Source organism: Eimeria acervulina, genomic scaffold, assembly GCF_000499425.1.
Source record: "Eimeria acervulina Houghton genomic scaffold, Eah_scaff180, whole genome shotgun sequence".
Lineage (NCBI taxonomy): Eukaryota > Apicomplexa > Conoidasida > Eucoccidiorida > Eimeriidae > Eimeria > Eimeria acervulina.
The window spans coordinates 27,501-43,118 of record NW_013548920.1 but is presented as its reverse complement, the minus strand read 5'-3'; the positions used below and the strand labels follow the sequence as shown (position 1 = coordinate 43,118).

At 45.9% G+C, this 15,618-nt stretch overlaps 2 protein-coding genes across 2 annotated transcripts in view; both read left to right on the top strand.

Annotated features, from left to right (window-relative positions):
- Positions 1 to 4,905: 4,905 nt before the first annotated feature.
- EAH_00023520 (hypothetical protein, conserved) lies at positions 4,906 to 12,010 on the top strand (the record flags this gene model as incomplete). The annotated part of the gene is made up of 7 exons (XM_013393149.1): positions 4,906 to 5,871; positions 6,434 to 6,727; positions 7,157 to 7,303; positions 8,364 to 8,431; positions 8,894 to 8,993; positions 9,949 to 10,006; positions 10,707 to 12,010. 7 exons carry the CDS (start codon positions 4,906 to 4,908, stop codon positions 12,008 to 12,010), a joined length of 2,937 nt encoding a protein of 978 aa, XP_013248603.1.
- A 2,580-nt stretch (positions 12,011 to 14,590) lies between these two features.
- The window catches only part of EAH_00023510 (TPR domain-containing protein, putative), a gene marked incomplete at both ends in the record, with an annotated part of 5,000 nt that continues 3,972 nt past the window's right edge, over positions 14,591 to 15,618 (top strand). Inside the window, 2 exons of the mRNA XM_013393148.1 lie at positions 14,591 to 14,819; positions 15,429 to 15,519. Of these exons, the coding sequence (XP_013248602.1) occupies positions 14,591 to 14,819; positions 15,429 to 15,519 (320 nt within the window). The remainder of the gene's footprint in view (positions 14,820 to 15,428; positions 15,520 to 15,618) is intronic.

Genomic DNA, 15,618 nt, shown 5'->3' with positions numbered 1-15,618 from the left:
AGCAGAAACGGCAAAAAGTGATACAAGCAGCAACGGGATCCTTGACTGGCGTGCCGTTGTGGAGGGCCTGGGCCACTTCCGTGGCACTCCATCTCGATGCGTGGTGTCTTGTGGCTTTAGAAGGGAAGCAGGAAGAGGAGAGTCAGGAGGAGAAGAATACCCAAAAGGGGGGTCTCTCCAACCTGCAAAACCGGAACCATGAAGTATATTATCGCTCATCAGCGACCGTCAGTAAGACGAATCGAGGAAACTCATGTTGACCAGCCGCCGATGTATTCAGGGAAACGGGCGCTTTCCCGCACAGGAGCTGAAAATTCGTAAAAAAGCAAAGAAACAATGAGAGAAGTTCATTCAAGTCAGCAACAAGGATGCTAAACGAAAACGGCTTCTACGTGCCACTAAGGCGACAAGTCCATTCGATGCTTCTTCCCAAAGTGACAGGAACTCCAAGGAATGAAACTCCAACTTCGAAGGGAAAATTAAATATTTCTCTCTATAAAATAAATAAGAAATATGCAAGATATACTTATTGACCTTCTTTCAACTTGATTCAACCACCCCCCAAGGGATTCCGAAAACACCGGCCGTTCAGCGGATTCCACTCGGCAGGTTCCAATTCATCGCCTCCGACAACACTGAAGGATCCGCAGGCAGAAAATAGAATTTTTTAAATAGTGAATTAATATTCTTCGTTTTATCGTATAATGCTCAAATATACGAGGAAAGCTGCTCTATGCCGCTGCCAGACAATGTGGGAAGATCGAAAGCAAAGGCGCAAGAACCTGGAGCCGATGGAACTGCCAAATTTCTCAAACTCTCGCTTGCTTCAGAGCTTCCTTTTAATGCGGAAAACAAACTGCAAAGCTGTCCCAATGTTGAACATACAAACACAAGGCCAAAGGCACACCTTCATGAGGCTCTCCTGAAAACCGTGCGTCGCACGGTTTGCTCAGTTGGTATTACATGAATTTCTACAGACATGCAGGCTGGCCTGAGCTTCAACGAAGTGTTCAACAACTTTCGACAGTGCTACTGATAACACCGAAAGTGCAGTTGCGTACGCCTGCAGATAGTGATGCGTCGCTGTAGCATGGTCTGTACCAAGTTCCAACACTTAAGCAGAAGTACAGCAATTCTCTACAGCGATACTACAGACCGCAGAAAGGGATTTGATCGTGCTTGCACGTTAAGGCTCCTCGACGTGTTAGTTGAAACGAGGTCTGGTGCAACTCGTCTCAAGCCCTCTCCTCCCACCGGCCCAATTATTCATTATTAACAGTTGCGACCCCCAACAGCCTTCTGAAAAGCGTCATTACTGACAGGGATTCGAAGTTTTTCAGCACTTTGTGGAGTGGTTGCATGAGGCAGATCAGTATCGGCCGCAAGATGAACGCCATCAACCACCTTGAGGCAGACGGTCAAACTGGGAGCTGCATAGGCTGCTCTCAGTTCCTCCTCATCCACCTTTCCAATTTCGGTGTTATTTCTGTATTTTTCAAGATTCCTTCCCAATGCCCCTTCTATTGGGGCGGTCTCCTCAATCCTTTGTTCGTCCACAGCAACAAAGTAGCCAGAAATTGCAAGTCCAGCAGCATTATCTACACCCAAAACAACAGGAGCAACAGGGACGGCACAGATAAGATAGGAGGCAGCACGATCAGCGACTACTCGATTAGCAGCAACCAGACCTAGACTTGCAACGGGTGGAAATGCTGCTGCACCTGCTGTTGCAGGCCTGTCGCGGCCACGCAAAGAAGCGGTAGAAGTACAGAAAATGCGGAAGGGTTCGCAGGGGAGGGTTCATGAGCTGAGAACGCTCCTACGCTTGCAGAAGAAGCCGCAGGAGTGTGTGCAGGGGCACAAGAAAACACCTCCTCCAAGACATACAGGAACTGGCACAATCGCAGAGGGAACCTGCTGCCGCTACGGCGCTCCCCGGATCTGTTGCAAAAACACGAGAAACACTTACGACTCAAATACGAAAACGGAAGCCGGCAAACAAGCAAACGTAGAAGCAAGAAAGAGCCAATAGCAATAGCTGGGGATAATACACATAAAAATCATATTCAAGAATGAAGATTCTAGCGCAACACTCCCCGACTCTAGCTTCGTCCTTGGGCACTCTGGACACCAAACGTTCTGGGTGCGACTGAATGGCTAATACAGCGATTCAGGCTCCGCTACCCTCCTTCCTAGATTCAGCATCAGCAGATGCAGCAGCAGCACTTATAGCAATGGCACGAGCACCCGCAACAGAAGCATCACTAGTTTGAAACGATCACCAGGAGCGGCAGCCTGAGCAACACGAAGAACAGCAGCACCAGAAGCTGCAGCCTGGGTCGCAGGTCCTTCGGCAGCGACAAAGATCGCAGCCTGGGCTACAGGAGGGGGCAGCACTGGCAGCAGAAACAACACACGCTGCAGCAGCCCTATGCGCGACAGGGACCTTCTCCTCGGCAATCTCATGCCTTGCGGAACTAGTCGACACACGAGATTGTGTGCTGCTTAGCACTTGGCGGAGAGGGAAAAAAAGCTGCGCGAAGGCTTATCGGAATTCGGTGTTTTGCTTCAACTTGGGTGTAGGTTGGATCGTGAAGGAAAAGGAACTGTTTAACATTGGTCTACAATGGTGCTGTCTGCAAAATAAAGGTGTTTGGGTATACACGCAGGTGGGGTTGGCTCGCAGCAGAAGAAGCTGCTGCGCGTTGTGCTGCAACTCTTCACGGGCCGCTTCCTTTCCTTAGCACCAACAGTTTCCAGTTCATCGTGCATCTGTGCTGGCTACTGTAAGGGAGGTCAGCTGCTGCTGCAGCTGCAGTCGCTGCTGCTGTACAGATTTCTCCTATGCTGACCAATATGCTAATAAGTAGAAAACACCCCAAATAACTTGGTCTGGTGAATGCTTCAGATACACCCGAAGCAGAGGCGTCGCAAGCAGCAGAACATCGCCTTTTTAACTAGAGCCGGCGACATCCCTGCAGCCCTTGACGAGCTTCAATCAATCCAGAGTAACTAGTTATTTATCAAAGCATACCTAATTAAAAAGGGCTCCTTCACAGCAGCTTATCCCCCCTTTCATCCGTGTCTAGCCTAGCCGCTGTAGGCACAGCAGCTTAAAGGCCTGGGGCTGCTGGAGAAGAAGCTGCAGATGTGTGTTTAGCCCCAATAATAAAATGCTGCAGTACAACTCTGCATGCAAGCACTACAGGAGCCCCTTCTGCCTCCCGTACGAACACCGCAGACAGTTATTATGCTTCTTCTTGCATGCAGACTGAATGCTGAGAGCTCGAGTACGAAAGTGTTTGTGTACTGGTAAGTAAGCTACTTCTGCTAGGCGTGTAGCTAGTTGATTGCTTACGTTGTTTGGCGTTCAAACCCAGTTAAATAGAGTGAAATGTGAGCCCTCCTTGTCTTTATTAATCCTAATTTTAATTCTAATTAAACTTGTCTACACATACAACAAACAAAGGAGCCCTCATCGGCGACGAGCTGCTGTACATAGAGTGCCTGGCGGTGCGAAGAGCAGCAGCAGACTGTTGATGAAAGGAAATGCATAATTTTAGATATTGTTCTGTTTATTTCTACAGATAAATTCATTAAACATTTAAACAAAACACAACACCGGCGTTTCCTCCCCCAAACACCCACACCAGGGGCAGCAGCGCAGCACGCCGCTACCCGTGCAGCAGCAACAACAGCAGCAGCAGCAGCAGCAGCACCAGCTACTGCTGCGGCATCGCGTTGCTGCTGTTACGGTGGAGAAAGGAAGCAAATAAACTTTTTGGGTTTTGTTCGGTTTTCCTCATCTCTTGTTTTGTTGAGCTGCTGCAGCAGCCGCTGCAGCCAGCAGCAGCCAGCTAGGGCCTGAGCGCTAGTAGCGCTCCTGCAGCAGCAGCAGTTTGGCGGTGGGCAGCAGCAGCAGCAACAGCAGCAACAGAAGGAGTTGCTGCTGTAGTCTCTGCGAGATACCAAACAACAGAAACAGCAACACCAACAGCAGCAGCAGCCGCAGCAGCAGCAGCAGCAGCAGCAGCAGCAGTTGCTCATAACGTAGGGTGGTGTAGAGGCCACTGCAGGGGGCCTCGTGAATTGCTGCGGCTGAGGCTCGTGCTGCTGGTGCTGCTGGCGCTATTGTTGCTGCAGCAGCTGCAGCCGCTGCAGCCGCTGCAGCCGCTGCAGCTGCTGCAGCCGCTGCAGCTGGCGCAGGCCGATGAGTGCTGAGGTGTACATACACCCGGCAGCACGGGATGTGTCTCTCAGCACTGCACTCTGCAGCAGAACGTTCAAATGGAGGATTCACGAGAGAAACGTCGCGATGTCTCCTGGCTGCCCCTCTCCTTCTCAATACGGGGCGGCAGCCTCTTTTCCAAAGTAGGACTTAGGGTTTAGGGTTTAGGGTTTAGAGTTTGGGGTGTTGGGTTTAGGGTTTAGGGTTTAGGGTTTAGAGTTTGGGGTGTTGGGTTTAGGGTTTAGGGTTTAGGGTTTAGAGTTTGGGGTGTTGGGTTTAGGGTTTAGAGTTTAGGGTTTAGAGTTTGGGGTGTTGGGTTTAGGGTTTAGGGTTTAGAGATTGGGGTTGGGGGAGTGGTTTGTACGGTTTCGGGTTTAGGGTTTGGTGAGGCCTAGGGTTTAGGGTTTAGGGCTGGGGGATAATAGCATACAACGCCAGAAGAACTACTTCTTACATCCAGCCTCCCGTTGATCAAATGTTTGCTGCTGTTGCTGTTGCTGTTGCTGCTGCAGCTGCAGCTGCAAATGCCGGCGAAGAGCGACTGGCAAGCCCTGCGCAACGCGAAGGAGCTCCTTCGGTAAGCCCTAGACCTCAAACCCTAAACCCTAAACCCTAAACCCTAGAGCGTAGATACATAAAGAAGCAGGTTTTCTGTTTTGTTTTCTTGCAGCTGCGAGATGAGGGCTTGGAGGACATATGGGGTGTATAGGCAGCTAGATTTACTGCGCCAGGGACAGGCGAATGAAAAGGGAGAGAGATCTGCTGCTTCTTCTGCTCTGTCTGCTGCTGCTCGCTGCTGCTGCTGCTGCTGCTGCCTCGAGCCGACCACGGGGGCGAGCGATCTGCTGCTTCGTAAAGGTGCTGCTGCACCAAGCGGTGCCAGCTGCTGCAGCACGCAGAGTTGCTGCTGCAGCGACAGCAGCAGCTGCAGCAGCAGCTCCTGCTGCAGCGATCATGGCTTTGGGGGGCTGCGCTTTGCTACTGCTGGGAACGAAGCAAACTTAGGAGACAGCCGCAGGCGCCGGCGTCGCCGTCGCAGCAGCAGCAGCAGCAGCAGCAGCAGCAACAACAACAATGGCTTGCGGCTGGAGACGGAGAGCGACTGCAGCTGCAGCAGCAGTAGCAGCAGCAGCAGCAACGCTTCGTGTGGAAGCAGCAGCAAAGTGGCAGCAAAAGGTGTAACAGCAGATCTGCCCTATCTCTCTCCTGCTGCTGCGTCTCCTCTGTGTACATATAAGAATTTATTTCCTGCTTACTTATTCTCCCCTCATTCTGCTGCAGTGCCTGCAGCCTTCTTCAGCAGCAGCAGCAACAGCAGCAGCAGCAGCAGCAAGAACGGAGGCAGCAGCAGCAGCAGCAGGAGCGGCGGCTGCAGCGGTTCTAGCGGCAAGGGCAACAGCACAAACAGCAGCAGCAACAGCAGCAGCAGCAGCAGAAACAGCAACAGCAACAACAACAACAGGAGCAACGGCGACAGCAACGGTAGCAGCAACAACAACAACAGCAGCAACGACGGCAACAACAACAGCAGCAGCAGTAGCAGCAGCAGCAGCAGCAGCAGCAGCGGAGCGGTTGAGGAGGAGTGCAGACTGCCGCTGTCCCCGGTGCAGTTGCTGCAGTGTATGCTGGCTGATGCTGCAGCAGTGAGCAGAGAGACAAATTATTAGTTTAATTATAAAAAAGAAATAGAAGGAGACAAAGGAGACAGCAAGATGCGAATAGAGATTAAAATATGAAGGAGACAGAGCACAGGAGACAGAAAATAGAGTCAAGAGAGGGGGTCTAATAAGGGAGACAAATATATATATATATATATAGATAGATAGATAGATAGATAGATAGATAGATTAGACCAAGTGCATATATATATATATATATATATATATATATATATATATATATATAGAGAGAGAGAGAGAGAGAGAGAGAGAGAGACAGAGACAGAGACAGAGACAGAGACAGAGAGAGACAGAGACAGAGAGACAGCAAAAAGGAGACGGAAAAATGAGACAAGAAAGGAGACAGTAGAAAAGAGAGATAGAGAAGAGACACTGAGATATTTAGTGCAAACCCACAAAAGGCACCGCTACTGCTGCTGCTGTTGCTTCTGCTGCTGTTGCTTCTGCTGCTGCTGCTGCTGCTGCTGCTGCTGCTGCTGAATGTTGTATGTGTTGCGGTGTGGGGTGTTGGGGTGTATGTACACAGGCGACAATCCAGCGTTTTATTCGGGGATATTTCGCTCGTCTGCGTTTTGCTGCTGCTTTGGTGTGGCGGCGGGGTGTGCAGCAGCAGCAGCAGCAGCAGCAGGAGCAACAGCAGCGGCAGCAGCAAGCAGCAACTCTTATTCAGAGCAGCTGGAGACGCTTTCAGGCTCGAGAAGAACTACAAAGAAGAAAAATAAAAGCAGCACTAGCGCCCCGAAGAGAAAAAGCAGCAAAAATTATACAAAAGGCGTGGAGAGACAAAATGCAGCAAATTAATATGCAGACAGAAAAGCTAGTAAGGCGGAGGAGACAAATTAATTAATTAATCAAATTAATAATTATTCAAAGGAGACAGAGTAATTAATAAAATTAATTAGCAAAAGGAGACAGATTGAGGGAGACAAGTTAATTAGTCAAAGGAGACAGACTAGTTAATAGAATTGATTAATAATAGGAGACGAATTAATTAATGAGAGGAGACAAATTGATTAATAAAAGAAGACAAATTGACTAATAGAAAGAGATATATTCTTTATTAGAAGAAGATATATTATTTAATAAAAGGAGACATTTCAATGAAGGAAAGGAGACACCTTTATTTCTAGAGCGAGGGTGGAAGCAGTCAATGAAGCACTGAACATCTATGATATACAAATTGATTAATTTATTATAAATATATATATTTATATAATTATTTTATCCTTTTCTTTTTGCTTGCTCTCAGGTTTGCTGCTTGCTCGGGGTGCGCTTTGCTGCTGCTGTTGAAATTCAAAGAATATGGAGAGGAGCAAAGACGAGGAGAGTAATGGATGAAGAATGGGACCAGTGGACCATCAAGTGGACCTGGGACAAGCCTAATGCTGTTGTAGAGGTAATTAATTAATTTAATAATAATAATAATAATAATAATAATGAGCGTAATAATAGTTATAATCTCATTATTATCAGTGTTTGTCCTATTTGCTTGCTTTTTATCGATGCTTTTATCAATGAATGACCAGTGGACCATTAACTGGATCTAGGATAAACCTGATGCTGTTGTAGAGGTAATTTTAATTAAATGTTTAGTTTATTATTGTTATTATTCTTATTGTCATTATTATTACTCCTATTATTACTATTATCACTGCTAATTTATTTGTTTGCTTTTTATTTTTATTCTTTTTTTGTTTTTTTATCGATGGTTTTATCAATGAATGAACGGTGAACCATCGACTGGAGCTGAGTAAAGGCAGTGTTGTTGTAATATAGTTAAATAATAATAATATTTTATTATTGTTGATGTTTATTTTATTGTTAGGACTAATTTATTTATTAGTTTGTTTTTTATTTATCTTTTTTCTACCAGTGGACCACTGACTGCAATTGCAGTACACTCAGTGTTGTTGTTGAGGTAGTTTAATTGAATAATAAGATTTTTATTAATATTTCTTTTCTTACTTATCTTCTTATTCTTCTCTTTTTCTGTTTTATTATTCTTCTCTTCTTGCTGCTGTTATTGCTGACCAGTGGACCACTAAGAGGGTTTTTCTATTGGAGTTGTTTTAAGCTGTATTATGATAGTATTCTTATTATGTTTCTTGCATTGTATATATTAAATTAATAATATAAAGAATAATAATATGCCCAATGCCTTAGTATTTCTCTTGATGTTTACTTTATGTTGTTGCTGCGGATATTATTATTTGTTTAAATGTTCATTCATAAACAAACCTCTTTATTTCTGTTGTTGTTTATCTTTTTTATTTCTGGCGTTACCATTACTAGCCGATTTTAGTTGCGATCGTCTTTATTATTACTAATTCAGGGTTTAGGGTTTAGGGTTTGTTGTTAGGATTTCGGCTTTGGCGTTAAGGGCTTGGTGCCTAGGGTAGAGAGTTTAGGGTTTAGGGTTTAGGGTTTAGGGTTTAGGGTTTGGGGTTTGCTTGCAGGTCGTGGGGGACTTTTCTTCGCCTCCATGGACGAAAAGGCATTTGATGACATACTGCCACATCCGGGAGTAGGTTGTTGAGGGTTTAGGGTTTAGGGTTTAGGGTTTGTGCATCAGCAAGATGAGTCTGCGGCTCTCCCCCTCTAAACCCTCTCTAAATACTTTTTAGTCTCTCGCCAAACCCTGTCTAAACCCTTTCTATTCCCGCCCTATAAACCCTATATAAACCCTTTCTTTAAACCCTCTCTAAACCCTTCTTTAGCCCTCTGTAAACCCTCGATAAACCCTATATAAACCCTTTCTTTAAACCCTCGCTAAACCCTTTATAAACCGTCACTTTAAACCCTTTATAAACCCTCAATAGCCAGCCAGCCAGCTTTAAACATTGTAAACCGCTGTCTAAACCCTGACAAGCCCCTGTTCAGACGCCTGCATGCATCTGTAAACCCTTTTGATTAATTGTTAATATGCTCTTATTAGAGGCCGTTATATACTCTGTTTTACTTTGTTTGTTTTCTGGTGTACGTGCAGCTGCTTCGTCTTAACTCTCCCTCGATGCCCCGGTAGACACGAATTAAAATTCATAGTCAACGGGAAATATGTTTGTGATGGAAGCCAAACAGTAATTGCTGTGAGTGTTATTCTTTTTTAGTTTTGTCTTAGTCAAGTCTGCTGCTGTCTCCGCCTTCTGTCTGTCTCTCTATGCCTTTTATTATTGTCTCCGCTGGGTGTGGGGTCTCTGTCTCTGTCTCTGTCTCTGTGTCTCTGTCTCTGTCTCTGTCTCTGTCTCTTTCTTCCTTTTTCTGTCTCTGTCTGCCTTTTTCTGTCTCTATTTAGCTGTCTCCTTTTGTCTTTTGTTTTTCTGTCTTTGTCTCTCGTTTAGTTTATCTTGCTTATCTCTAATCTTTTTTCTGTCTCTTTATGCTGCCCGTCTTATTGCCTCCGCTGGGTTGGGGGGTGTTGTCTCTCTTTGTCTCTGTCTCTCTGTCTCCTTCTCTTTCTTTCTCTCTTTATTTAGCTGTCTCCTTTTGTCTTTCTTTTTTCTGTCTCTTTTTACCTCCTGATTGTATTTCCCTTAGCTGTCTCTTCTTCTGTCTGTCTCTGTTATTTTTAATTATCTTCGTCTGCTGCTGCTGCCTCTACCTGTCTCTTCTGCTCTTCTGTCTCTTTCTTTCTTCTATTTATCTTTCTATGTTTTTGTCTTTTCTTCTGTCTCTCTTTAATTCGCTTTGCTTGGGGGTCTTGTCTCTCTCTCTCTCTCTGTCTCTCTCTCTGTCTTTCTGTCTCCTTTTATGTCTCTCTTTATGTTTTTTCTTCTGTCTCTCTATCTCTTTTTACTTCTCTTTGTTGTAGGTTTATATTTACAGCTGTCTCCTTTTGTCTTTCTTTCTGTCTCTTTTTAATTTTATATGTTTATAATTCTTTTCTCCATCTTTGTTTGCTGTCTCTCTTCTTATCTGTCTCTCTGTCTCTCTGGCTTCTCCGTTGCTTTCCTTCTCTTTGTTTCTTTTGCTTTATTTATTTAATTTAATTTAATTAATTAATTAATTAATTTATTTATTTATTATTTTTTATTTTATTCTCAGGACGGTAGTGGACACTTCAACAATTTAATTCGCGTCCGCCCCGCAGCTCCATCGCAAAGTCAGCCGCTTAAAGAAAATATATATATTTTTATTTTTATTTTGTCTCCTTTGTCTTATTTTTATCTTTATTCTGTCTCCTTTATCTTATTCTTCTTGTCTTTTATTCTGTCTCCTTTATCTTATTCTTTTATTCTGTCTCTTTTATCTGACATTTCTTTTATTTTTGTTTCGTCTCCTTTAATCTGCTGTCTCCTTTATCTTACTCTTTTCTTTTATTCTGTCTCCTTTTGTCTCCTTTCTGTTGTCTACTGTTGTCTTTGTTCTTTTGCTGTCTCTTCTATCTGTTTTTCTTTTGCTGCCTCTCTCTTTGCTGTCGTGCTGCCGTCTCTCTTATCTTTTTTTTTACTTTGTGTGGTTTTTGTCTCCTCTCTTTTTTTCTGTCTCCTGTCTCCTTTTGTTTGCTTCATTTCGTTCTTCACCTGCACACCTCTGCTGCTGCTGCTGCTACAGCTTTTGCTGCTGGCGTTGTGTCTGTCGATTTGACTATCGTTGGTTCTCTGCCTTGACTGTTGCTGTTCATGCTCTTGCTGGTGTTGCTGCTGTTGCTGCTGCTGCTGCTGCTGCTGCTGCTTTTGCTTCGTCCTGCTCTTGCTGTGCTGCTGTATTTGCTGCTGCAGCACCGGTAGCAGCAGCAGCACCAGCAGCAGCAAGGTAATAGTTGTTTGTGTGTTTGTTTGTGTTTGTGCTGCTGCTAACAGTTCGATTAATCAGAGAACGGCTGAAGCTGCTGCAGGGGGCAAGCAGCACCTTAGGGCGCTCTGTCTCCTCTCCTGCATTGCCTCTGAGTAGCTGCTGCAGCAGGAAGCAGCAGCAGCAGCAGCAGCAGAACATCTCGTGCAGCAGGGGGCCCCTCCCTCCCGCTGCAACAGCAGCAACAGCAGCAACAGCAGCACGTCGCATGTCGATACAGCAGGACCTGCAGCTAAATAGGTCTCCGCAGCAGCAGCAACAGCAGCAGCAGCAGAGACCGCAGCAGCAGCTGCTGCTGCAGCACCTGGGCTCAGGCATTGACAGTGCGCTGCCGGTTGCTGCTGCTGGTGGCACACCTGCTGCTGCTGCTGCTGCTGTTGCTGTTGCTACTGAGGATCTGCTGCAGCTGCTGCCCTGGGAGAACCGTACAAACTTAGCTTCTGTTAGCGGTATATCAGACGGAGAGAGAGAGAGCAGCAGCAGAGGAGACAGCCTTCTGTCTAATCTCTCTTCTGCAACTGCTCCAGGTGCAGATACCCCCGTTCACGCCCTTTCGCAGCAGCAGCAGCAGCAGCAGCAGCAGCAGGAGGGCGAAGGGCTATCAACACCATCAGAGGCATACAGCAGCAGCGGCCCGCCAGCGACGCAGCAGCAGCACGAACTCCCCTTGGTGCAGCAAACGCGCACACCAACAGCAGCAGAAGCAGCAGCAGCAGAAGCAACAGCAGCAGCAATCGTAGCAGCAGCAGCAGCAAAAGGTAAAGCAGAAGCAACCACAGAGGCATTGCCTATGTTGGTGGCGGCAGTGCTGCAGAAAGAGCGGCCCGCAGCAGCAGCAACAGCAGCAGCAGCAGCAGCAGCAGCAGTGGAAGCACCAGTAACAGCAGAAGCAGAACAGCCGCATGTAGCAGCAGCAGCTGAAAGAGAGACCCAGGCAAACATACATTGCTCTGCCCATCAGCAGCAGCAACAGGAGGAGACACAGCAGCAGCAGCAGCAGCAGCAGCGTCCGCAGCACAGGGCCAAGCAGGGGCAGCAGCAGCAGCGCAAACAGCGAAAGCGCCAGCAGCACCACCAACAGAAGCAGCAGCAGCAACACCTGCAGCAGCAACGGCAGCAGCAGCAGCAGCATCCCCCCGTTGTAGAGGATCCTCAAGGAGGCCCCAGAAGCGTGGCACCAGCAGCAGCAGCAGCAGCAGAACGCGAAGTAGCAGCAAGAGACACAGCAGCAACAGGAGCAGCAGCAGCACCTACAGCAGCAGATAGGCATCGGGTTGGAGGCAAACAACGAGGCAGAGACAGCCTGCGTTGAGTGTAGTATCAGCTGCACCTAGCTAGCTAGCTAGGTGTGCAGCTAGCTAACTATACAGCTACCTAGCTAGCTGTGCAGCTACCTAGCTGTACCGCTAGCTAGCTGTGCACCTAACGCTGGCTGTACAGCTCGCAAGCTGCATAGGCAGCTAGCTAGCTATGCGACTAGATACATAACTTTGGAGCTAGCTGGCTAGCTAGCTATGCAGCTAGCTATGCAGCTAGCTAGCTATATATTTACGGCTAGTTAGCCGTACAAGAGTAGCTAGCTGCATGGGTGAAGGTGAGGGTTGGCTGGAAGGAGATAGAGAGGTGCGTCTCCTGCCTGAGCTGCCTATACACCTCACAGCTGTTTGCTGCATGCAAATGAAGCCTCAGCTGCAGCAGCTTCTGGGGCTTGTGATGTACAGACGCCATTTAATTAAATATCTTTATCTTTTCTTCTTTTGCTGCTCTTCTTCCTTCTGGCTCCTCTACCCCAACGCAACCCTTCGCCCCCAACGCACCACGCCCTGCAGCAGCAGCAGCAGCTGCTGCTCCTGCTGCTGCTGCTGCAAGAAACCAGGACCAGCAGCAGCAGCAGCAGCAGGGCCAGCAGCAAAAACAGCAACAGGACCAGCAGCAGCAGCAGGACCATTAGCAGCAGCAGCTGCAGCAGCAGCAGCAGGACCAGCAGCAGCAGCAGGACCATCAGCAGCTGCAGCAGCAGCAGCAGGACCAGCAGCAGCAGCAGGACCAGCAGCAGCAGCAGGACCAGCAGCAGCAGCGTCGGCGTTGGGTTTTTCTTGTCGCAGATACTGCGGGGCCTGTTGGGGTTTTTCTTGACGTCAGGCGATTGGCTAGGTTTGTCTCTTTCTCTTCCTACTAGCTAGCTAGCTGTCTTGCTAGCGAGCTAGCTAGCTCGTGCTATCTACGCAGCTAGCTGCCTAGCTAGCTGGCTAGCTAGCTAGCTAGCTAGCTAGCCACCCAGTGCGGTGGGGCGGAGCTTGCCACGGTGTACGATAGCGTAATGAGCGCAAGGCCCGTAGACGGCCGTTTGCAACTCGCTAGCTAGCTAGTTAGCTAGCTAGACAGCTATCCAGCTAGCTGGCTAGCTGACTCTCTGTAGAACCAGCTAGCTAGCTAGCTAGTTAGCTGGCTAGCTTGCAATCAGGCTAGCTAGAAATCTAGCTAGCCACCTAGCAAGCAACCAAGCAAGCTAGCTAGCTTGCTAGCTAGCTAGTTAGCTGGCTAGTTAGCTAGCTCGCTAACTAGCTAGCTAGCAGTTAGCTAGCTAGCTAGCTAGCTAGCCAGCTAGCCAAGCAATGGTGTCAATGTCGTTTGTTGGCGGCGAGGGATTGTCTGTCCCTTCGCCTTCGCATTCCACTGAACCTCCTCAGTCGCTTTAGCGCTTCGTTAACCTTGCGGGTTTAGGGTTTAGTAGGGTTTAGGGTTTAGTAGGGTTTAGGATTGAGTAGGGTTTAGGGTTTATTAGGGTTCAGGGTTTCGTAGGGGTTTAGTCGGCAACCTTGGGGGTTTAGGGTTTATTAGTTTAGGGTTTATTAGGTTTAGGGTTTAGTACGGCTTGGGGTTGGGTACGGTTTAGGGTTGAGTATGGTTTAGGGCTTAGTAGGGTTTAGGGTTTAGGAGGGTTTAGGTTTTAGTAGGGTTTAGGGTTTGCGTATTCATGCAGCTGCAGCAGCAAGAGAAAGGCTTAGTTCGTTGCTGTATATATTATTTACTTTTAAAAGCAATTAATAAAACACCGCATCTACACCTAAGCATAAAAACAGATATGCTAATGCTATATGAATATTCTATAAACCCTAAACCCTAAACCCCAAACGGTAATAAGCCCTGCTTGCACTTAACAGTAAACTCTAAACCCTAAACCCTAAACCTCAGCATTTGAAGCTTGAGCCTTAGACTACAATATCAAAAAGGTTAAACTCTAGGCCTCAACATCTATAGCGCAGCCTTTTAACCATAGCATATAAACCCTAAACCCTAAACCCTAATAAACCCCCTCTACCCCACCCCCCTCGATTGTGTGTTTGTAAGGCACTGCATGCGCTGCATTAAGACAAAAGAAAGGGAAAAGAAGACACAAAAAAACATCAAGATAATAAAAATAAATTAATTTTAACTCTTTTCTTTGTTTTGCTGCTACTGCTAAACAGAACAACAAACACAAAAATCACACCAACATTCCTGGCTTGCATGCATGGGTGTGTTGTCTTGTTTGTGCCTGTGTTTATTTGATTAAATAAATAAAAAGGAAATTAAAATTCATTAAAATTAAATTCAGTTGCACAAAAACAAAAATTATACGCATTTTTGAGGTGTATAGGCACCTCCGGCCTTGGTGTTGCTGCAGATTTTCTTTAGAGTGTTTGTTTATATCTTGCTGCATTTCTTCGTTTTTCTTCCATTATCTCCAATAAAAACAAATATATTTTATCTTTTTATGCATCAAGACACCAATTAATCCAAATTTAACTCACCATACACCCCAGCTGCCGGTACGCCCTAGCTGGCAGTACACCCCAGCTGCCTATACACCCCAGCTGCCTATACACCCCAGCTGACTATTGACCCCAATATGACGAACACAGCTACTGCAGCAGAAGAGGAGGCGAAACCCTCTGCGCCAGCCACCATGAAGGAGCAGCAGCAGGAGCAGCAGCAGGAGCAGCAGAAGGATAAGCCGCCGCAGCAGCAGGAGCAGCATCAGCAGCAGAAGGAAGAGGAAGAGGAGGAGGGAAGCGGGAAAGAAGATAATGACAACAGCGAAGAAGATGAAGAAGAAGCGAAGCTGCAGAACCTATCAAGTCCGTATCTGCACAGGGGCTGTTACTGTTTCTGCTGCTGCTGCTGCTGCTGCTGCTGCTGCTTATTTTGCTGCTTTTTCTGCGTGTGTTTGCCTCTGCCAGCGCAGTCGATGCTTTTGCGATATGTGTTTGTTTTTCTTTGTGAAGGGAAAACAGGGGATTAGGGTTTGGGGTTTAGGGTTTAGTCTTTTAGTCTTTTAGGGTTTAGGGTTTAGGAGGTATTGTTTGTCTTTATATCTATTTCTTTATTTATTTCTTTAGGGTATTTGTTTGCTTTATTTGCTGTTTGTTTGTTTTTGTTCATTTGTTTGTATGTTTTACTTTATTTGTCTGTTTGTTTTTGTTTATTTGTTTGTTTATTGTTTATTTTTTTAACTAATGTTTGTTTTATTTGTTTTGCTTATTTTTGTCTACTCTTTATTATTATTTACTTTAATTGCTGCATTTTTTATTTGTGTATTTGTTTATCGCCTTATTCATTTATTTCATTCATCTGTTTAATTAATTTATTAATTTACTTAATTACTTAATTACTTAATAAATTAATTAATTAATTAATTAATTAATTTATTTATTTGTTTATTTATTTATTTAATTTATTTAATTTAGGTTTGGAGTTATTTGCGGAGGGGAAGAAGAAAATGAAAGAAAAAAAATTTGAGGCTGCAGCAGACATTTTCTCGCGATGTTTACAAAAGAGGTGAGGAGACAGAAAGGAGATATTAATTAATTAATTAATTAATTAATTAATTTAATTTAATTAATTAATTTAAAGAAGAGATATATATTAATGAATTAG